General features: G+C 57.0%; 3 protein-coding genes across 7 annotated transcripts in view; 2 read left to right on the forward strand and 1 right to left on the reverse strand.

The window, feature by feature from the left end:
- Positions 1-6,209, forward strand: part of MLPH (melanophilin) — a 43,536-nt gene extending 37,327 nt beyond the window's left edge. For 2 of the 3 annotated variants that reach the window (XM_023257818.2, XM_023257819.2), the window contains 2 exons: positions 556-656; positions 3,843-6,209. In XM_023257818.2, the coding sequence (XP_023113586.2) occupies positions 556-656; positions 3,843-3,869 (128 nt within the window). In that variant the 3' untranslated portion in view covers positions 3,870-6,209. 3 annotated transcript variants of the gene reach the window in all.
- An 8,860-nt stretch (positions 6,210-15,069) lies between these two features.
- Positions 15,070-16,002, forward strand: PRLH (prolactin releasing hormone). The gene is made up of 2 exons (XM_006935710.4): positions 15,070-15,349; positions 15,759-16,002. The coding sequence occupies exons 1-2, from the start codon at positions 15,250-15,252 to the stop codon at positions 15,887-15,889; spliced, it is 231 nt and encodes a 76-aa protein (XP_006935772.1). The 5' UTR covers positions 15,070-15,249; the 3' UTR covers positions 15,890-16,002.
- Positions 16,003-22,327: 6,325 nt separating this feature from the next.
- RAB17 (RAB17, member RAS oncogene family) overlaps positions 22,328-23,020 on the reverse strand; it is a 31,034-nt gene continuing 30,341 nt past the window's right edge. For all 3 annotated transcript variants that reach the window (XM_006935712.5, XM_023259863.2, XM_019838943.3), the window contains one exon: positions 22,328-22,931. In XM_006935712.5, coding sequence (XP_006935774.1) covers positions 22,819-22,931 — 113 coding nt within the window. In that variant the 3' untranslated portion in view covers positions 22,328-22,818. The remainder of the gene's footprint in view (positions 22,932-23,020) is intronic.

Raw genomic sequence — 23,020 nt, forward strand, 5'->3', positions numbered from 1 at the left:
GTGTGGCAAAGCCAGGCCACACACCCTCTGCCCAGCACGGAACCATGGACGGGTTTGCCAGCCCCCTGCCAACGAACAAGCCACCACCCAGAACCCTTCGCAGCATCTGCCGATTTCCATGGTGTGAACACCTCCCCCGGGGCTGATCTCAAGCTGCCGCCTCGATGTCCCGGAACTTGGGGCTGGGAAGAGGGGACGTGCCCCCCACACCCCTGAGGAACAGGTGCAGTGTGCCAGGCGGGGCCCACGCCACACCTGCCAGAGAGGAAGGGGGGCTGCCTGCCCACCCCCGGGCTCTGCTCGCTTGTGGCCACGCACGCAAACAGTTCACTAGGGTGTGACCCCAAATGCCTCGCTCTGAGGGGCGGGGTCCTGAGACCCCCACAGCCCATGTCACATCACGGAACTAAAGGAGAGGCAGTGGCAGTCTCTGGAGCCCTGGTGAGGTGGGGCTTTAGTGCTCGCTCCAAGGCAAGGGAGAAAGAATTGGACTGAATTGTTGCACACCTGCTGTTCACTTGCACACCTGCTGACGTGCCTCTGTTTCCCCTAAAGATAAGGCTGGCGACTCCTTTGACCGGCAGTCAGCGTACCGCGGATCCCTGACGCAGAGAAACCCCAACAGCAGGAAGGGAGTGGCCAACCACAGCTTTGCAGTAAGCTTTGACCTTGCTTCCTGAGGCCTGTCAGATTTACAGATTGACGTTAAGACTGCGGAGCAAAGAAAATAGGGATAAACTGACAAGTGCAGTAAAACCAGCAAAAATTTAAAGGAAAGTTGAACACGGTTTCTTAAAGGTACCAGCATACACCGATGATAAGGGTCTCTGCCTACCCAGGGATGGGTCTCAGCTCGAGGAAGGGGACCATCCATGGAGAAAGGACACTCAGGGGAGGGGACCGTCCATGAGACAGTGAGGATAGTCAGGGAGGGGGACCATCCACGAGACAGGACACTCGGGGGAGGGGGAGGGGACCATCCACGAGACAGGACACTCGGGGGAGGGGACCATCCATGAGACAGGACACTTAGAGGAGGGAGAGGGAACCATCCACAAGATAGGACACTCGAGCGAGGGGACCATCCATGAGACAGGACACTCGGGGGAGGGGACCCTCCACAAGACAGGACACTCAGGGGAGGGGACCATCCTTGAGACAGGACACTCGGGCGAGGGGACCCTCCACAAGACAGGACACTCGGGGGAGGGGGAGGGGACCATCCACGAGACAGGACACTCGGGGGAAGGGACCATCCACGAGACAGGACACTCGGGGGAGGGGACCATCCACGAGACAGGACACTCGGGGGAGGGGACCATCCACGAGATAGGACACTCGAGCGAGGGGACCCTCCACGAGACAGGACACCCGGGGGAGGGGACCATCCAGGACACAGGACACTCGGGGGAGGGGACCATCCAGGAGACAGGACACTCGGGGGAAGGGAGTGTCCAGGAGACAGTGAGAAAACTGTCCTCATAGCCCCACCGGCTTACCAGTGCTGTAAAGGTCATTCAGCAAACCGCATGTACAGATGCTGGGGTCAGGCTGTCCCCAGGTCTGTGGGAGAGAGGTCAAGGCGACCCCAGCGGCACATCGCAAACATGGCACTGTCACAGCTCAGAAAAGCTGATCTCTTGGGACCTCAAGGCCACGCCCACGTCCTGGGGATGGACGTGATGAGTGGGTGCCAGTGGTCACAGTCAAGGCCCAGATGGCTCTGCACCCCCACCTCCCACCAGTGACTTATTCTCTCCACGGACTCCGGCTTTTAAAAAGAATTTCTTTTTTTTTTTTTTTTAATTTTTTTTTTCAACATTTATTTATTTTTGGGAGAGAGACAGAGCATGAACGGGGGAGGGGCAGAGAGAGAGGGAGACACAGAATTGGAAACAGGCTCCAGGCTCCGAGCTGTCAGCACAGAGCCCGACGCGGGGCTCGAACTCACGGACCGCGAGATCGTGACCTGGCTGAAGTCGGATGCTTAACCGACTGCGCCACCCAGGCACCCCTTTTAAATTTTTTTTTCAACGTTTATTTATTTTTGGGACAGCGAGAGACAGAGCATGAACGGGGGAGGGGCAGAGAGAGAGGGAGACACAGAATCGGAAACAGGCTCCAGGCTCTGAGCCATCAGCCCAGAGCCTGACGCGGGGCTCGAACTCACGGACCGCGAGATCGTGACCTGGCTGAAGTCGGACGCTTAACCAACTGCGCCACCCAGGCGCCCCTCCAGGCACCCCTTTTAAAAAGAATTTCAAAGCCTCTCGTGATAGCGATACCCCAATACAGGGATAAGGCTGTCCCTAACTGTGTGAGCCTCGTGCTGGCAGACGGGGATGGGGGCGATATGGCTGTCATTAAGCCGCACCGACGGGGGGACAGGGCCGTGTGTAGGGACAATGACAAAGAACGGAGGCGCCCCGCGGGCCCCACCTTCACCAGAAGGAGGCATCGGGACTGTGGCTGGAGCATGGCCGTCCCCGACGGAGGGCTGATAACCATTAATAAGAAACTTGCCAACAGGGATTGAAAGCCTAAATGCTTTCAAATTAGAATATACCTCCCTGTATTTCCGAGCCTTAAGTTTTCAGATACTTTCCGTCCACTCACCCCCTTTGATGAGAGGCCAGTACCACTGACCCAGCTTCAGAGCTGGGGAAACAGAGGTAGACAAGTTGTGTAAAAACCCCCAAGGGGATTGACTACATGTTCATGTGTCTTGTGTACACTCTGTGTGTGCACGCTCGTGTGTCTTATGTGCGCACTCGTGTGTCTGTGCGTGTGCACACGCTCGTATGTCTTGTGTGCACACTGATGTGTCTGCGTGTGTGTGCTTGTGTCTTGTGTACATGCCGGCATGTCTGTGCATGTGTACATGCTCGTGTGTCTTGTGTGCACGCTCATGTGTGTGCATATGTGCGTGCTTGTGTGTGCATGTGTGTGCTCATGTGTGCACGCTCGTGTGTCTGTGTGTGCTCATATGTCTGTGCATGTGTGTGTGCTCGTGTGCCTGTGTGTGTGCACACTAGTGTGTCTGCATGTGTGCCGCATGTGTGTGTGCATGTGTCTGCGTGTGTGCATGCTCGCCTGTGCACGCTTGTGTGTCTGTGCACGTGTGCGCTCATATGCCTGTGTGTGCACACTTGTATGTCTGTGCTTGTGTGCACGCTCGTGTGTCTTATGTGCATACTCATGTGTGTGTGTGTATGCACACTGGCATGCCTGTGCATGTGCACACGCTCATGTGTCGTGTGCGCATTGATGTGTCTGTGCGTGTGCGTGCTTGTGTGTCTTGTGTGCATGCCAGCGTGTCTGTGCGTGTGTACACGCTCATGTGTCTTGTGTGCATGCTCCTGTGTGTGCATATGTGCGTGCTTGTGTGTCTGTGTATGTGTGTGCTTGTATGTCTGCATGCTCGTGTGTCTGTGCGTGCTCATATGTCTGTGTGTGTGTCCTCATGTGCCTGTGTGTGCACACTAGTGTGTCTGTGCACGTGTGCCGCGCGTGTGTGTGCATGTTCATGTGTCTACGTGTGTGCATGCTCGTGTGTGCACGCTTGTGTCTGTGCATGATCATACGTCTGTATCTGTGTGCACGCTCATGTGTATTGTGTGTGTGTACCCTCGTGGGTCTGCATGAGTGCACTCCTCTGCACGTCTGCGCATGCTCATGCATCTGTGCGTGTGTATGTGCTCATATGTCTGTGCACGTGTGCCCACGCTTGTATGCCTGTGTGCACTCTCGTGTGTGTGCATGTGTGTGCATGCCTGTGCGCACATGTCTGTGTGTACACCCAGCTGTGCACAGCCACGCCTACACGTATTTGTGCTTCGCAGAAACCCGTGATGACCCAGCGGCCCTGAAGGGGGGTTGTCAGAAGAGGACGGAGCGACCCCAGAGCCCCGGCTTTCCCTCCACCTCAGCCATCACGTTCCTCCGCCTGCCGTGCACTTTGTGCTGCACTCGGTCCAGCGGAGAGACGCGACGGAACAGCGTCCATAATGGAACCCCACCTGCGAGGGGACTGCCATCGTCAGACCTTCAGCTGTTTGCCCACGTTCCCTGACGCCCTCCGACACCACCCCTGCCGGCCTGCTCTGATCCGTGAGAAACATCTAAGCTGACATTCTTTCCTTTAGGACCGTGTTCAACTTTTTGAAGGACACAAAGTAGAATGTTCTCAGTGTCATCTTTCAGCCCTTTCCCTGCTGGCTGGGACGGTAAAGGGCTGGCTCCGCGTAGCACCTGCTATGTGTGTGCCCCACACCGTACCGGAGCATGAGCAGGTGTGTGTGTGTGTGTGTGTGTGTGTGTGCACGCGTGTGCAGCCAGACAAGGAAATTGGGCGTCAAGGCAAGTGATTGAACTCATGGCCAGCTGACAGAGAGGGATTGATCCCCGCCCCCCGCCCCTCACACCTATTCTGCAAGTTCATCTGTGGCTCACAGACCAAGAGAAATTCCACTGGGGTCAAGGGCAGAGCAAGCACGTGGTAGCTGGTGAGCATCTGATCGATGTCCAAGTGCAGGTACAGAGGACCTGCTGGAGAGGTGGACGCTGGGGCTCTAGACAGGCAGGACGGTGGGTTCCAGCCAGCACTGCCACTCCTGCGGTGGCATCCAGTGGGACAGGGGAGCAGGACCTCTTAGTGATGCCTGCTGCCCACCTGTCGTCAGTCTTGTAGGTGAGCTCCGAGTGCTCCCCCACCAGGACAGCCTGGGATTCGGGGTTACTTCTGGGCATCTGTGTGGCTTATCCAGCTTTAAGGGGAGCCCACTGGGACCCTCGGGGCTGCCTTGGAACATAGTAATGGTAATGGCACCCCCCCCCCAACTGAGCATCACTACATGCTTCCCAGAGACTCTTTACTCCTTGGGTTAAATTTAAGCCCATTTCTTTAGGTTTATTTATTTTGTGAGAAAGAGAGAGAACATGAGTTGGGGAGGGGCAGAGAGAGAGAGAGAGTGAGAGAGAATCCCAAGCAGGCTCCGCGCTGTTATCGCAAGGCCCCACGTGGAGCTCGATCCCACCAACTGTGCGATCGTGACCTGAGCTGACATCCAGAGTTGGACACTTAACCGACCGGGCCACCCAGGCGCCCCGCTTTTAAGCCCATTTTGCAGAAGGGGACACTGAGCCCTGTGTGTGAGGCAGCCTGCCCTGGGAGCTAGAGGCTACCACGTGATGCTTTCTAAAGTGACTTTGGGCCAGCTTGAACTTTTCTCTCTTAAACTGCTCGGGGACGGAAGGGAACGAAAGGCAGGTGGAGAACAGAGGGGAGCAGGCGAGCCTGTCTTCTGACCTGACGGGGGTCAGAGTCCCACCCCCACCCACTACCGTGCGGACCCTGGACCGCTAGCTCTGTGTTTCCAGTGAGCCCAAAGGTGGCGGCCGCAGAGCTCACGCCGTCCCCAGGCCCGCCCGCGGGTTTCAGAAATCAATTTGAACGACTGGGCTTCAGGTTATGCTGGGGTCTGTAGAAAAGACAGACGTGAGGCCCCTTCTCTGGATGGAAGCTGGTGCAAATACGTAGCTCCTGATTCAGTGCTAAAAACGATTAAAAGCTTCCTACAAATGAAAGGAGATCAATGGCGGGGGGGGGGGGGGGTACACCTCTCCTTATCCACAAAGTAAATCAAAGTCAACGTGAGTTCCTAGGAGTTAGAGAAGAGACGGTCTGCCGGTCGTGTGTCCCCGAGTGTTCATGTAATAGGGACAACGGGTCCCAGGTACTACTTGTTCCTACCGGAGGACTTTATTAGCCACGTTCGTTCCTCCACTGCCGACTCGAGCGCCATCAGAGCGAGAGCACGTACTCATTCACTCATTCACTCAGCGGCACCACAGAGGCCCGGTGACCTGTGCTGACCTGGCGGGCGTCCTCCCAGCCCCCAGCACCGGTCCCTCCACCCCTCCAAAGCTCCTCTCCAGCCCCCATCAAGCCCCACGGCTCTGCGTACCTATGGGCTGGAAGTGCAGCCAATTCCACACCAGAGACCAGCCACCCCCTCCTCCAGCTTCTCAGAGTCCCCCTTCCGGCCGAACTTGGCCTCACCGCCCCCAGCCCCTTGCTGTGCCCAGTAATGTCCACCCCAGCCTTCCAGCAGCTCACTCCAGGGCTTGGGGCTGTCGTTTCTTCTCCTTCACCCCCACATTCTGTCGGGAAAACCTGGCTGTTGGGAATATACCTTTATGCCAAAGACTGCCACTCGGTTCTTTTCCACGACGCCTGGATCTTGTCCCTCGTCTCGTGACAAATCCGTGTGCTTAGTCTACAGCTGTGTCCTGTCGTATCCGTGCTGTCTCTGCTCTCGCTTCCGTGGCCGGTGCTCCGTTGCTCTACCGAGACCTTCGTTGTGACTTGTGAACGAACACGCGTCCCCAGGGAGCCCCAGCTACTCCATGTGCCGTGCATGGGGGCAGCCCGGGAGTCAGAAGGGTGGCCATGAACCTCGCTACAGGGATCCCCGTGCCTTCCAAACAAGCCCCAGCCTGGGATCCGCCCGTCCTGTCAATTTGGGGGTTTGGGGGACCCCTGTCCAAGGCAAGCCGGCCCCGCCTCTTTTCTCCAAAGCTCCTCCTTCCTCAGGTCGCCTGCCCAGCCTCTAGGCCTCGGTCCACAAACCTGGCCACACCCACCTGCCACCTTATTGTCTGTGTCGCTTTTGTGCTGCAAAAACAGAGTTGAGTATATACCATCTGACCCTTCACGGGAAGGACTCACGAGGCCTTCTGGGTCTCCCAAGTCTCCCTCTGCCCTTCTCTCATGAGGACGCTTGCCCTTGGATTTAGGACCCAGCTCGATTATCCAGGGTAATCTCATCTGGAGATCTTTACCCTAAATACATGTGCAAGGACCCGTTTTCCAAATAGGGTCACATCCACAGGTTCTAGGAGTTAGGATAGGAGTCTGGGGAGCCACCATTCAGCCCACTGTAGCTAAATTATAATCACGCTGACCGAGATCAGTGGAACGCCCCCCCTCCCCCGGCCAGACCCTAAGAGAGAGCACGGGGAAAGCAGAAGGTCATGGCACATGCTCCCGTGAATGGCCTCCTCCCAGCCTCCCAGGGAGCCCTGGACTCAGGCACACACTTCACTTGCTAGAGCGACCAGGAGCATGGACAACAGGCATCCTCCCCGTCCCGTCCACTGGCTTTGCCACACGCCCCCCCTTGTCCTCTGTGCCCCCATCCTCATAGAATCCCCCCCCCCGTGACTGTTCTCACATCACCCAGCAGCAGGACACTTGGCACTCACTGCCCCACTCAAGGCCAGAGGACCCACTCTGTGCAAGTAAACCTCCTGTCCCACCAGTTCAGGGAAGGGGGACTGGGAGGGAGTAGACGGTGCATTGAGTGAATCGAGTGTCCACGGCCCAGCCTGCCCAGACGTGGTAGAAAAGCTTCAGGAACAATGGCTGTGCGTGTGACCTCACCGAGCAGTGACCTGGGGGCTCGGGCACAAGCAGGCCCACACCCGTGGAGTCCACGGCAGCCGGCACAGCACCCAGGAACGGCCACGAAGCCACCAGACTGCCGGTTTCCAGGAGGCTCCCAGGCACGACTGACCGTCCCCCCCCGCCAGAGGCATGTGGACAGCCTGAGTAGGACCAGCGTTCCCCACGCGGAGAGAGGGGAGGCTCCCTGTGGCTGTCACCACGGTTACAATTTCAAAGTGCCCCCGAACTGCCCACTCCGTGCTGGCCTTTCCAGGGGTAACGCTGTGGCTCACTCCAGACAGAGCCCCGAGGCCGCAGCCCTGCTTGGGGGCAGGGTTTCCCTGGGAGTCAAACGGGGGGCAGAGACGAAAGTCAGCTGTGTCCCCAAGGGCTGACCCAGGGAAGCGCTTCCTGCCCCCTCGCAGTGGGACTCTCCCCAGACTGGTGTCGAATCCACAGAGCTCGCTGGGTGCCCACGCCGACAGCTGAGTGCTGGCTCCCCGTGGCAGCAAATAAGAGGTGGTCGTTTTCATATAATAAATTCCATTCTTTGAAAGAGCTTTCCTGAGTCCCTTTCCTAGCAGACGGTCATTCCGGAAGCACCTTTCCTGGAAGCTGATTACGGGAAGGTGGGCGACCAGGGACCCTGGTGTTCAGCTGCTTCCAACCAAGAGCGAGAGGAGTCATTACAACTCCAAGTGGGTATTAGAGCTAGCGTTGAAAACATCTCTCCGGGGGCGCTCAGTCGGTAGAGCATGTGACTCTTGATCTCGGGGCCGCGAGTTTAAGCCCCAAGCTGGGCATGAAGCCTACTTAAATAAAAAAGTAAAATATTTCTCCAGAGTTTTATTCTCCAACAGTCTTCTTTATCAGAGAAAAGAAAAGAAGCATCATGAGGAGCTGAATGTGCAGATCTTGTAGTTTATTTTCTTTTTAATGTTTATTTATTTTGGACAGAGAGAGAGAGAGAGAGAGACAGAGCATGAGCTGGGGAGGGGCAGAGGGAGAGGGAGACACAGAACCCGAAGCAGGCTCCAGGCTCCGAGCTGTCGGCACAGAGCCCGACTCAGGCTCGAACTCACAAACCGCGAGATCATGACCTGAAACGAAGTCGGACGCTAGACCGACTGAGCCACCCAGGTGCCCTGGATCCTTCATGGTTTAAAGTGAGCTTTGGGGCACCTGGGTGGCACAGTCGGTTAAGCGTCCGACTTCAGCCAGGTCACGATCTCGCGGTCCGTGAGTTCGAGCCCCGCGTCGGGCTCTGGGCTGATGGCTCAGAGCCTGGAGCCTGTTTCCGATTCTGTGTCTCCCTCTCTCTCTGCCCCTCCCCCGTTCATGCTCTGTCTCTCTCTGTCCCAAAAATAAATAAACGTTGAAAAAAAAATTAAAAAAAAAATAAAGTGAGCTTAGAATAGGCAGCATGAGGCCCTCTGCTCAGATCACCTAGCGCCCAACACATGGCGGTCCAGGCCCAGATAGCCACTTATGCTCAGTTCCTGCCAGATGCCCGGCGAAGGGTATGACCTTCCTGGCGATTGCCCCAGCGCATCGGCCCGAACCACCTGAGGTCAGTGGTCTTCCACGGCGGTGCTGTATCCAGCAGCGATTTCTGTAAGTCTCAGCAGCGCTGTGTGGAAGAAGCCGCTTCACCGGGGGCCGGAGACCCACCCCAAAGGCACAATAGGATCCCTGTGCGCTTGGCTTCTGGTCCCCAGACGCTCCACAGCCCGCACGCGAGCCGGCCGAGTGACTTCTAAGCGTGCTCACGAGACCTGTGGCACCAAAGTTGTTTCTGCACAGAATTATTATTAGACTATTACTAATACTATTAGCAGTACGAGCTATCTCTGTGTTTTGTTGGGGAGAAAACAGAAAACGCGGATAAGCTACGGAAACAAGAACAGAGAGCATCATCTCTCAACCAGCAACCCTGCTCATTCCTCCAGACGTCCATCCGTATATTTGCTCTCAACTTAAAACCCCTGCAGGTTAGTTTACTGGCAAGGAGATGAAGCCCTCTCCGGATGTTGCCCCATGGCTATGGCTAATTTTAGGTGCCAACTTGGCTAGGCCCTGGAGCCCAGACTTTTGGCCAAACACCGGTCTAGATGTCGCTGTGGTGCTTTTTTAGATGTGGTTAACATTTACAATTAGCGGCCTTTGAGTAAAGCAGATTCTCCTCCGTAGTGTGGGTGGGCCTCATCCAATCAGTTGAAGGCCTTAAGAGAGAAAGAAGGAGGTCCCCCGAGAAAGAGAGAATTCTGCCTCAGCGCTGCCTTCCAATTCCAGCTGCAACATCGTCTCTTCCCTGGGTCCCCAGCCTGTCATCTTGCCATGTAGATTCCAGACTTGCCAATCCCACAATCGCATTAGTTCCTTAAGCTCTCTCTCTCTCTACACACACACACACACACACACACACACACACACACACACACACACTTCGTTCATGTCTCTGGAGAACGCTGACTAAGGCATAGTTCCTACATAAAAGCCACGTCTGGTATTTCCCACACCGGATACCCAGAACCCAGTTGGATGGGAGTCACATACAAGCAATGGAGAACGTCATTTCCGATGATGATAAGTGCGATGCCAGAGTTCCCAGAGCCACTGTCCCCTCGGGGAGGAAGACACGCCCACCCCCACTCATCTCTCACTAAAACTTGACCTCAGCCCTTGGGAGCGGTGTTTCCCTGACACAGACCTGGGAAACAGCTTTCTAAATTAAAGATGAGTCCTTTAAAATGTTCTCAAGAGGGGCGCCTGGGTGGCTCAGTCAGTTAAGCGCCCGACTTCGGTTCAGGTCATGACCTTGCAGTTCATGAGTTCAAGCCCCGAGTCGAGCTCTGTGCTGACAGCTTGGAGCTCAGAGCCTGCTTCGGATTCTGTGTCTCCCTCTCTCTCTGCTCCTCCCCATTTGTGCTCTCTCAAAAAAAATAAAATAAAAATTTTTTTAAATGCAATTGATTGGGGTGCCTGGGTGGCTCAGTCAGTTGAGTGTCTGACTTCGGCTCAGGTCACGATCTTGCATTTGACGAATTCGAGCCTGGCATTGGGCTCTGTGCTGACAGCTCGGAGCCTGGAGCCTGCTTCGGATTCTGTGTCTCCCTCTCTCTCTGCCCCACCCCTGCTCACCCTCTGACTGTCTCTCATTCTCAAAAAAAAAAAAAATAAACATTTAAAAAATTTTTTGTAAAAATAAATAAATAATTTTTAAAAAGTCCTCAAGAATTTGGATTTTCAGAAAACTTCTGCATCAGAGGCAGCTTTGCTAGTGACTGGAGCCCCCCACCCACCCCCCCACACACACACCGTGGTCATTCTGCAGCTAGGACTCTGGTGGCTCCCAGTCCCCACGGCCACCTCCTTGCAATCAGATTGTGCACCATTTTTCCAGGACTCCAGAAGGAGCCCACGTTTAAGAAACACAGGCCAAAACCACAAAGACTCGTGTCTTCTAGAAATAAGTACCAGAAAGAGAGATTTCATCAGTCACTCAGACACGCTTAGGGACTCCTGCATTCATTTCCTGGGGCTGATGTAACAAAGCACCACAAGCAAGGTGGCTGAGGATGACAGAAACGTGTTCTCTCACAGCTCAGGAGGCCAAAGGCCAAGGTCAAGGTGCCGGCAGGGCCGGGTCCTTCTGGAAGCTCTGAGGGAGGATCCGTGCCATCCTCTGCCCCAGCTTCCGGTGGCCTCCACCTGTCCCTGGCTTGTCTCTGCCTCTGTCTTCACAGCACCTTCTCCTGGTGTCTCCGTGTGTCCCTCCTCTTCTTCTAAGGACGCCAGGGACTGGATTTAGGGCTCACCTCACTCCAGCACGACCTCATCTTAACGCGATTCCATCTGCACCTGCAAAGATCTTATTTCCAAGGTCACATTCTGAGATTCCTGGTTGACGTGAATTTCTGAGGGACACTCTTCAACCCACTGCACCATTATGGTCCAAACACCAAAACCACAAACAGCTACCCGCCACCGTGCTCCCTGCTGAGTATGCCCGGGAACCCACCTGGTTGAGGGTAAGAGTTCCAAGAATTCAAAGCCATCAAGTTCACTCCAAGAGAGGGGTCCGCTCATGAGGGTCTCCCCAGTGTGGGGTTCCTTTCATTGCAAGGAGCAGAACCCACTCAAACCAGCCCAGGTGAGACGGCGAGTGTATGAGCCACGCACGGAACTTTCCGTCAGGACGGAGGGACACAAGACCCAGCCTCGGGAAGGGAGGGCAGGGCCAGGGAGGCCCAGGGGCAGCCATGCCCCTATGACGTTTCTGAGGCTTCCCTCTTGACCGTGAACCTCTCGGCGGGCTTTTCAGCCCCAGTTCTATTTCCCTAGCGTGGTCACAGTCATCTTCCAGACACAAAGTGACGGAGCGAGCAGGGCCATGTCCCTCATAGGTGCTGCCAGCCTAGGGCGGGATCTGCCTCGACTAGCAGGGGAGCAGGTCATTTGATCCCGTGCAAGTGACCCAGCGACCTCGTACATGTGGGATTCATAAATCGGACTATGGTCTCTGAGGGCCTCCCTCGATGGTGGACCATTGGCCCTCACCTATAATGAGTAATTTGCCCACTAGAAATACAGGGGGCAGCTGACTGCGGCCCAGGGGCCCAATCCAGCCAGCAGCCTGGTTTTGTGAAACAGCCCTGCAGGTGCCCAGCCCTAGCTATTCAGGTTCAGTTCACTTGCAGCTACAACACAGACCCCGGCCCACAAAGCCGGATATGTTCACCGTCTGGCCCATTGCAGAAAAGGTTTGCCGACCCCCGGCAGACAAGAGTGTGTTGGAGACGCAGGGGGGCCGGGACAGCGGAGGGGTTTGAATTCTCATGTGCAGGGCAGTTAAAGGACAGGATGGGGCATCATCCACAGCCAGCCCAGCAAAGGGCCCCGTGGGGAGGCGCCCTCACACACGCCCCTCTGCGCTCAAGCCTCCTCCCCTGGGCTGATCCCTGGGTTCCTCCTGCTGCCCAATCCCGTCCCTTCTCTGCCCTCCTCCCCACTCCCCGCTCCTCCCCGGTGAGCTCACCCTCTGCCCAGCCGTTGGCTCTGTTCACACCCACGTTCCGGCCGTGGCCGAGGCCCCACTGAGGAGCTCTGGACGCACAAAGCAGCCACAGGGCCGTCCCTCAGGGTCCACAAACACCTGCCGCCACTGAACTCATTTCCCTGTCCCCAGGGCTCCTGTCTCAGCCCACCAAGCTCTGGAGCCAGGAAGCCCCCCACCCATGACCCCAGCCCCCACCCCCCACTCTCCCCTCTTCTCAGCACCAAACCCTGCCCTCTCCCTCCCCCAAACAGCCCCAAACTCGTGTCCTTCCTCAAACTCCTTCACAGAATAAAGGAAAGGGGGAAGGGCCCCTCCTCTTTTGTAAGGTTAGCAAAACCTTAGCCTCAAAACAGAACAAAGACTGTGTGAGAAAGGAGAATCGAACACAACAGACAAGAAAAATCCTAAGTAAAGTATTAGCACAGCAAATCCAGCTAGTAGGGGTGCCTGGAAACAGCCAGTGGGGAAGCCTGGGAGGCTTGCTGGTTAAGCATCTGAATCTTGACTTCGGCTCAGGTTGTGATCCCTGGGTCCCTGAGTTTGAGCCCCATGTCCGGCTCCGCACTGACAGCAAGGAGACTGCTGGGGATTCTGTCTCTCTCCTCTCTCTGCCCTTCTCCTGCTCTTTCTCTCTCTCTCTCTCTCTTGCTCTCTCAAAATAAATAAACTTTCAAAACAGTTTTTTAGTACAAACTTGTTTCTTATTTTATAGTGAAAGTTAATACATTTCTTTTATAATCACAGTAAACTTGCCCATTCTAAGCAGTAGTGACGGAAACTGGAAAGCCTGGGAGGAAGCATTCTGTGTGTTACAGAAACAGGACGGCACTGGTTTGCATGTGATGAATGCAGCTGTGAAGGCCCCGCAGGTGGGGGACAGACGGGGACTGAGGCCTGGGAAGCGGGGTCAGGCCCCGGCAGCCTCTCCCGTCACCCTTCTGTGACCGCAGTGCTCCCACGCTGCCCCGCCCGTGGCACAGACTTTGCCATCAGCCCAAAGGCCGGTGTGAAGAAGGAAGGCTAATGTGTTTTAAAACCACTCGACCCAAATGAGATTATATAACCCAGGAAGGGACAAATCACGTCGCTGATGAGTTTTTAAAAAAAAAAATAGAAGAAGGAAAAGAAAAAGCGGAGACTCTGTCCCAATGCCACCCTGGGAGGGAGGGGGATGCGGTTGAGGCGGGGGGGGGGGGGGGAGCAGCTGGGGGGTGGGCTGCTTCCTCCTCGGGTTATAAAAGGGGGTGAGCTGGCCCTGCCTGGGTCACCGCCGCGCGCAGCACGCTCGTGGGGACCCGCGGTGAGTACCCACCCCACCCCCACCCTGTTTCTCTGTGCCCCTTCCTTGTCACTCTCCTCCCTGTAGGGCTGGGGCGGGAGGGTCTCCCTGCAGCCAGGGGTTTGTGTGTCTGAGGGGCACCCACCTGCCCAGCTCCGATGCTCTAGCATTGGCCACAGTAGAGACAAAGGGCAGAATTGTCCCTGCGCCCCTGTGGCAATGCGGAGCAGGAAACCCAGTGGGCTGGAGGCAAGAATCTCCAGGCGGAAGAGAAGCAGGCAGGGGCCAGGACGCGTCCTACCCCTCCTATGAGGCCAGCCACCACCCTGGGTCCTGCCCAGAGGGGCAGCAACAGCTCAGCCCGTCCGGATGGGTCTCTACATTACTCTGCTTTCGTGGTGGCACCTCCGTGTCCTCCAATTCCCACCCCGCGTCTGACACCCCAACACAGAGGTGGGCATTTTAAATCTCTCAGACCAAGAGCGCTTTCCATGGGGCTTGGGCAACCTGGAAAGTCAAGGTCGGCAGAGGGGTCCTCCCTGGAACACACAGGGTGCTCAGGCGCCCTCTGATGCCCCCCCCCAAGTGCCGAGGGTGGGGGCACGTGCGGGAGGAGGGCCAGGTCCCCCGACGATGGCAGGGTACCAGAGGACTCTTCCACAGCCCGACCACCGGCTGACCTGTGGGGACACGATGGAGTGGGTGTCGGGAAGTCCTGGGCTGAGCGAGGGAAAGCAGCCTGTGCCGGGGACCCCCAGCCCCCGGCCACGTCCCTGGCAGGCAAACCGCCCCCGGCGCCCAGGGCCTCTGCGGCAACCCTGGGGGCCAGTTCCCCACACCCTGCTCGCCTCTGCCCCCCCTGCCTGTGTGCACAGGGGGCACACAGAAGTACAGAGAGCGCCAGTCCCTCCGGCTCCCTGACACAGACAGACAGACCGGGGCCGTTCCCAGACAGCCCACCTCTCTACACCCACGGCGTGTACACCTCCCCGGTTCCTTCCGACGACACGGGGGTGGTGCAAACGGGTCTGAGCCCGTCAGAGGCTGACACACGCGTGCTGGCCTCACGTAAGGCTCGCTGCACAGAATGAGGCCCCCGGGAGGGCGACGCGCTTTGCAAAGAGCCCGGGGCGGCTCCAGCGCGGCTCAGAGCAGCTCACGGCGGAGGGCGGCTGCGCGCGCACCCCACGCTTCACACGTGCACGGGCCTGTGACCGCACGCGCGCGCTCTCGTGTCCTACACAGGCGCGGTCCCACGCATGCGCGCGCGCGCACGTACACTCACATGCGCATGCACACGCCCTCTCGCTCGCGCACGCCGCGCTCGCGTTCTCTAAGGCTCCCACCTCTGTGGCCGCCCGCCCTGCCGGGTGTGTAACGTAACTTTGCTCCTGCCCTGCGCCCAGGTCGTGCCCTCCCGGGTGGGATCCCGCCTCGAGCCGGCCCTGAGCCAGGAGCCGAGGGATGAAGGCTTTGCAGGCCTGGCTGCTGGGCCTGCTGCTGCTGGGACTGGCCCTGCGGGGGGCTGCGAGCCAAACCCACCCGCACTCCATGGAGATCCGCAGTGAGTGCCCGACCCTGGGCATCAGCCTCCTTCACCCGCCCCACCCCCCTCCACCCCCAGGAACAGTGGCTCACCACGAGTGCCCCTGCCCTGGGAGGGGTGCGGCCTGTTGCTCGCCAGGCCTTTCCAGGGAGTGGCCCGGTCACCTGCTTCCCAGCGCCCCTGCCGCCGCGCGGAGCACACAGTTGAGGGGCTCATTGGCTTTCCCGGGCCCTGGCACGAGACCCTGGGGGGGAGTGGGGGGGGGCGGGGGAGGAAGGGGTGGCTGCGTAGCTTGAGTTCCCATTTCCCAAAGCTGCCCACTACCCAGAAGTGACCTGGCCTGCCACCTGCGGGGACAGACGGCACGCACGTGCCAGGGGACGCAACGCGGACGCCCGCGCACAAGCTCTCGCTCTCTCCTTCCCAGACCCTGACATCGATCCCGCCTGGTACGCGGGCCGCAGGATCAGACCCGTGGGCCGCTTCGGCCGGAGGACAGCAGCCCCCCCGGGATGTCGTGAACCGGCCAGGCTGCTCCCCCCTGAAAGGAGGCGCTGAGCCCTCTGGGGATGGGGGACAGCCCAGCTCAGGAAGACATGATTCCAGGAGCCTCCCCCCACCCCCCTCCATGGCTCCTTTCCCTTCAATCCTAATAAAAGCAGCTGGCCTTGTTTAGTTGCATCTTTGTGGTGGCAAACTGGAAGCTGTCTTCCCTCGAGGGACAGTAGCCTAGAAGGACGCTCGGAGTCCAGCAGCCCAGAGGCTCCGTGACTCGCCTGAGGGCACCCAGCACTGGGTAGGGGAGCTGGGACCTTCTGGGGTCACCTGCGGCCCATAGCGCCCTCCACCCGAGCGGCTCTGAGTGGCTGTCCAGGCTGCACACTGCACCACGCGGTGCAGGAGGCCCCCAGGGGCGGGCAGCACAGCCCCTCCCCGTGACCCGTCCTCTCTGAGCCCAGTGGCTTTCACCTCCCTTGTTTGCTTGCACTCAGAGGAGAAAGACAAGTGTGAGCTGCTTGTTTCTAACCACCAGCGGGAGACTCGAACCTAAATGAACTGCACCGCGTCCCTTTGCTGCCCGTGCCAAATCGCGCCAAGATGTCCCTACGTCCTGCCTCAGAGGATCTTGCCTCGGTACCAGGGCCACACCCCCACGAACTGGGCAACTGAGCCCAGCCCTTAACTCTGAGCCTCAGTGTCCCCATCTGAACACCCCCGGACGGGAACACCCACCTCACTCCACAGCTCAGGCAGTCACAGCACCTGCTTGCAGGCCAACACGGTGTGGGTGTTCGGTGTAAACCCCTTCCCCAAGGCCCACCCCACCCCGGCGTGCAGGGAGGAGGGTGGTGGGGACGGGCTTAACAGGCAGCCACTTCCAAACCCAGAGCACGCGGGCTGCTGTCTGCACCCTGCTTTCAGGGTCTCGGGAGCCCACCTTGACTGCCAGACTTCTGTCCGTCCACACCCGGGAGGCCGCAGAGCAGGCCCGCAGGCCCCCAGACCCCAGCCGTCCCTGCTCCATTTCGAGGGAGGGAGGTCCAGGGCTCACCAAACACAGGGAGGAGGCAGGGCCAGGACCGCTCCCCGGAACAGACAGGTGCTGGACCAGGCTGGGACGGGGCGCAGTCAGGAAAGCAGGTCCCAGCAGATGCTCAGAAAGTGACACACGAACAGATGAAGTGCGGTCGATCCACACAGCGCGTTAGGACTCAGCCATAAAAAGGACCGGGGTTCTGCCGATGCCACAGCTCGGGTCCTCGAAAACGAGACGCCAAGTGGAAGGCGCGAAAGTCCACGTAGCGCATGATCAGATTTCTATGAAATGTGCGGAAGGGAGACAGAGAGCAGACTGCCGGTTGCCAGGGTAACTGCTTGACAGACATGAAAACGTCTTGGAGCTGGACCGAGGGCCTGCTTGCAGACCCTGTAAATGTGCTCACGCCGCTAAATTACACCCTTTAAAAAAAAAAAGAGTCCGCACGGAAACACAGCGGTGTGCCGATGGGCTCCGGACTGCGGTGCTCCGGTAGGGCAGCCCCGGGCCACTGACACACCTTCTGTGCCCAGAGGGATGGAGAGGCGGGAGATTCTGCTTCCTGCAACTTTTTATGAAAGTTTTTAAACACACAGGAAAGTTCAAAAGGTAATCTAAGGAGCATCCCACACACCCTCTCTTAGAATCAACACTTTTTATTTTATGTATTTGCTTTCTCTTCCTCTCTCTCTCTCTCTCTCCCTCCCCGTCCACCATCTGGAAGTAAGTTGTAAACATCGTGACATTTCCCCTAGATATTTCAGCACGTTGAGCCTCAAAATGAGGACAGTATCCTGCATAACCACAAAACGACCGTGCCTAAAACATTTTCTAATAACTCCATAATATCACCTGGTTTTCAGTCCATAGTCAAAAATCCCCAAGTATGGCCAGAAAGTCTTGCTGTCCTTTTTTCTTTCTTTTTGTTGAAAGCAGGCTGCGATCTAAATTCACTGTCATAGTTAGGTATTGCTTGTTAGCCCCTGACCTTCTTATTTTGTCTTGACACGGACTCTCTCAAGAGCCCCGATGCGTCATCCTGTAGAATGATCTGGTTTGTTGAGGTGTGTTCCCTTGTTCTGTCCCTGAATTTCCTGTGGTCTGAGAGGCAGATCGAGTGCCTCAGCTGGATTCAGTCACTTGCTGTGGGCACCAGCACTGTGTCCCTCCTCCTGCTGTGTCCCTCCGTGTGACCCTGGCCTAGAGGCGGGGATCTCCACCGTAAGGGGTCTCCCCCCTGCTCACCGTGTGCCTGACATACAAGCCCTGTGTGCTCAGCACCCCCCCCCCTGCCCCCACCAGTGATTTATACACCCACTGAACATCCCTGCTGGGAAGCAAATGACCTCACCGGTGGGTCACACAATGGAGATTCTCCAATTCCTTCCACATTTATTAGCTGGATTCTTCTAAAGGAGGTCTCTCTCTCTCTCTCTCTCTCTCTCTCTCTCTCTCTCTTTCTCTTTTTGTTCAACACCTTACAAATAATATTAGATGCTTAAATTGTCTCAGTTTGGCCCAGTGGGAACGCCAAGAAAGGAATAATTTTTAAAGAAAGAAGAAGTCCCTGGGTCGACCCCTCTGGGCTGTTAAAAGACAAAATTCAAACATTTGAAGACCTAATTGGCTTTCTTAAGCAACCCCTGAATCGGGCAGCATTCAGTCCAGCCGGTAGACATGCTCTGCCCAGGTGCAGAAAAGGAAAGATTTTAAGGACAGAGAGAAGGTTCTTTTTTTTTTTTTAAGGGATTTATTAGCATTGTTTAGGCAAGGTCGCCCTCCTAAGGGGGAAGGGGTCTTGCAGAGGATGGCCTCCAGGAAATTCCAATTTGGCAGGTTAAAGGTTACATTCCAGAGGGAGTGGAAACCGCGGTTGGGTTAAGTATTAACAGAGCCTTCAGTGGTTCCATTATGGCCTTGCGGTTGTCTTGTTAACAGGGCCCGGGGAACTCTTCCAGTGGGGTTGGAGGAGATGCATCCCGAGGAAACAGAAGACAGGGAAAGGGTACCTTCAGGGGCAGGACAGCGGTAAGGGGAGGCCACTTACCAACCCTCTGAGTCTCCTGCCTCCATCACCGTAGGCGTGCACACATACAGGCTCCAGAGAGGACCCAGGTCCAAACTCAGGCTAAGTGGGGCGGGAGCAGCTTCCCAGGCTGCAGGCAGGACAGTGGGCTCACAGGCCGGCATCCCTCAGTGATGGGGTTTGAGAGCAGTAGGGGTCCGGAGCTGACGGTCAAGAAAGAATTCTTGAGACATCTTTGGTGCAAAAGGGACAGGACCCGTGGGCAGAAAGAGCTGCCTTGGGGTTGTGGCAGGTCACTGACTATACACCTTCAGCTTGGGAGGGGGTTAGGGACAGCGCAAGTCTCTAAGGTGTTTTGGAAGCAAGGTGTCCAGGACCTTGAGGGGCTGGCTGTTGCTAGGGAAACGTCATTTATTGCCGTTGAGTACAAACTGTCAGGAGACCCTTCGGATGGCTATCAGGGGCCAGAAGCTTGGAGGATGATTGCCAACATATATCTCGGGAGGTAGAGATAAAGGAAGTTTCTAAAGGAATTTTTATATGTTAATATAGACTCACGGGATCCTGGGGGCGGGGACGGGGTGGGTAAGGATAACGTTAAGCTAAATTTGCCTTTTGCCCATAGCAAAGTGTCATCATCCGGGCAAAGCCCCCAGAGGGAGGTCACTGCCTGTCTCAAGGACTTGTCAGTGGGCTGTAGGCAGTAAGGAAATTCAACTTTTCATTTGCCTTTGTTCCCACATTGTCAGGACCAGAGGCCATCGCACAAGGGAACTGGTATTCCTGGGACTCCGCCGGGAATGCCTGCCGACCCCATGGGTGCATCTCCCTGCGTACGTTGCCCCCCACCCCAGTCTCAGGTTCCAGGATGGGGCTGAGATCAGCTGGGCGGAGCACAGATACAGAGCCTTCCACCCGTCATGGTGGTGGAAGCTGGTTTTGGAAAGCCTGTCTTTCCTTTAGATCTCGGGGGAAAACCCATCTCTATCCTCTTGCCGGGCACACGTTTGTGGAGCGCCTGGAGGGTGTCAGATGTTGTACCAGGCACCGAGCGCCCCATAGGAAAAGGACGGCTAGAACCTCTGCCCTCGGGCGGTTCTCCAGCTTGCCAGAATATTAGGTTCACCCGGGGGGCTCAAATCTCCCGGGAACCAGGGCCCAAGCTGCACCACAGACCGATTTAACCAGAGCCTGCGGGGGGCAAGGGCTGCTGCTTGTGGAGGCTCCCAGGTCATTCCATAGCAGGGTCGAGCCACCCGCCTAGTGGGGCAGAGGAGAGGGAAAGGTGCAGTCACATCCTGGGTGATGGGGAGCTGAGCTCCAGGACCACAATGCACCGCATCCAGCCTAGGACACCATGGAAGGATGCCTGGTAGAAAGAAGTCCAAGGATACGTTTTAATAATAAATTCTAGCACAGTGACACTCACTAGACAAAACAGGAGGGAATAGGTATAGATACATGGGTATCCTACAAATATCTCCTTCATTTTGCCGCTTCCCATCGCATCGATCAACTCATGAGAAATGTCTCTGAAAGCCTGGCATTTAGCAGCGAACACCCAGACCCTGTGCCCTCGAGCAGCGGGGTCTGCCTTAAGCGATGCTGGAATGCCATCTAGTGGCCAGGGGTGACCTCGGCCTCCTGCGGCCTCCAAGGGGGATCTGGTCAGGTTGGCACTGGGGTCCCCGGCCCTGCTACAGCAGGGAAGATGGGGGGGAGCAGAGGGGGAAGGGGACACCAGGGACTGGCACCCCAGGGACTCACACTTTACATGTTTCATCTACGCGGGAATAATCATGAGAAACCGGGCAACTTGACCACAGACACTGTCACAGATGAAATTGTTCAAGAAAAAAAAATAACATGAGTGGAAATCAGGGAAGCAGGCCCTCTCCAAGGCTATTATTTTCTGTATTTGCCTTGTAGCTTTTCCCAAAGATCATGACAAGGGAAGCCTTGTGAAATCTGCTTTAGTCTAGAAAGATCCATGAGAAGCTCTTGGGGAATGTACACCAGGAAGGCCTGAGTCCGGGGACACCTGGGCTGTCCCCACCTCCCCAGAACAGACGCTGGGTCTGCCTGGGCCCAGCTCCTTCCAGTTAGGATCACGAGGTTGGAATGCAGGGGGTCCCAGGCCTGCTGGATGAGGGCGGGACCAGCCGCCAGAACCTAGAAGGGATCCTCGTGGGGAGCCCTGACCCTTGGCAGGATACTGCCAGGCTGAGGCGACCTCATGTGGACGGGTCCCAGCCAGTGCCTGGCTCGTCAGCCTGCTGCCGGGGTTCCTCACGCGCTGGGCCCCCACGAGGTCCGGGCCTGGGGCTGGGAGGACGTCCCCACGCAGGTGGATGAGAGCAATTCCGGAGGAGCCCCTAGAAATGCTGCCACACCCTTTGCAGATGTCAGGAATTCAGAGTCAGCGTGACCTTGGTCCTGCTGTTGACCCTCATAGTCGATACAGCAAGGCCACCCTTTCCAGGGGGACAACAGTGTCTTAGTACTTAAAATTTCAGACTAGCTAATCACAGTCCCAGGGACAAGGATGAAACCAACACCACCCCTACCCCCCCCCACAGTAAAATAGCCACCTTGACATCAGGGTTGAGCTCCCAGAAGGGCCATCGGGCCCCCCCCCCGAAGGTGGGCAGTAAGGAGGTGAACACGTGATGTGTCACCACCGGAGAGGTGTCCTGGGCCTCCTCCGTCACAGCCTGTGCGTGGGCCCGCCTCCTCATTCACACACCACCTCCTGTCCACGTGCCATGACAAACCCCAACTTGCAAACTCTCTAACCGCCAGGTTAGAGAACGCGGTTCCGTGTTTGAAGACACATAAGCTGCAAAACTGACACCACAGGCCAAGAGTCAGGCTCACAGGGCACAAGCATCACCTGGTGAAACTCAGAGCCGGGAGAAGAGAGGGGGAGGGGCCTGGGGCCCCAACCCCACCCTTGGGTTCTGTCCCTCCCTGGGCCACGGCCCTGAGAGGCAGGACGTGGACGCAGCCCCATAGTCCACACCCCATCTCCTCCCAGCACCGCCACCCCTGTCCAGGCCTGCCCCCTCCTCTCACAGCTCCCCAAACCAGGCAGGCCCAGCCCTGGACAGCGCCCCGTCCAGCCCAGGGTTTCCAGTCCTTGTCATCCCCTGGCCTGCTTCACCCTACGCTGGGTGGCGAGGCAGCTGAGGGGACGAGAATTCAGGCAGGGGCGGTGCACCTGTCCCAGGGAATCTGGAATCACCGTCTGCTGAGGCAGAGCTGACACCCCCCACCCCCACCCCATCAACACGGGGCCTAAAATTTTAAAGAGAAAAGAGTTTTATTGGAGCCCGAATGAGGACATCTGCCCGGGACACACGATCCTCACAAGGAAGAGCAGAGTCATATACGCCTTTACATAAAGAATTACGAGTCATCGCGGCAAAGAACATTCCAGAAAGTTACAGATTTTTATCTTATGTTTTTAGTATGTGCGAGGCTGTGTGACTTTCATCTTATGGGAACCAGGGAGGTGTTGTTTTTCTCATCTTTATGTTTGCAAAGCTCCTTGTTGGTTTTTTGTTGTTTTTGTTTTTTTTTTAATGAAGCAGATGTACAAAGTGTGCTGGGGGCAGAAACGGAGCGACTGCTTTGAAAAGTTTTCATCCCTTGGTAAATGTTAAAGTCCAGCTTCCCCGTGCCAAGGCCCACAAACCCTAAAAGGGGACACTTTCCCTCATCACCCCTGGGAGCCCGCTGTCACTGGCTCCTCTCCTGAATGATTCCCGCCGGCTTTGAGAAGTGGTAAGGCCCAAGGATGCCAGCTTCCAGAACCTCTAGGACTCGGCAACAAGCCCACTTCAGGGGGAATCAGAGTACATGGCCGTGGCAGTGGCTCACCCCACGGGGCAGCCGGAGCCGGGCTTCCTGGCGCGGCTGCTGTTAGTGGGCACAGCATCCGGCCTGCCCAGCAGGTGCCCCCTTCAGAGCCAGCCCTGCATCTCCCCTCTGCGGCTGGGCCTTCTTCCTGTCTTCTCTCTGCAGCAGCTCTTGGGCTGTGAAGGACAGAGGAAGGTGGTCTGGGAGCGGAGGCCCGCGGCCTGGCATGCACCCTGCACGCAGGGCAGTGCCGGGACCCCGTCCT

This window comes from Felis catus, chromosome C1 (assembly GCF_018350175.1).
Source record: "Felis catus isolate Fca126 chromosome C1, F.catus_Fca126_mat1.0, whole genome shotgun sequence".
Lineage (NCBI taxonomy): Eukaryota > Metazoa > Chordata > Mammalia > Carnivora > Felidae > Felis > Felis catus.

Bases quoted from the DNA above. Each gene is read 5' to 3' on its own strand.
- PRLH (XM_006935710.4), top strand. From the start codon at position 15,250: ATGAAGGCTTTGCAGGCCTGGCTGCTGGGCCTGCTGCTGCTGGGACTG. The intron at 15,350-15,758 runs GTGAGTGCCCGA...TCTCCTTCCCAG, and splicing joins GCACTCCATGGAGATCCGCA to ACCCTGACATCGATCCCGCC.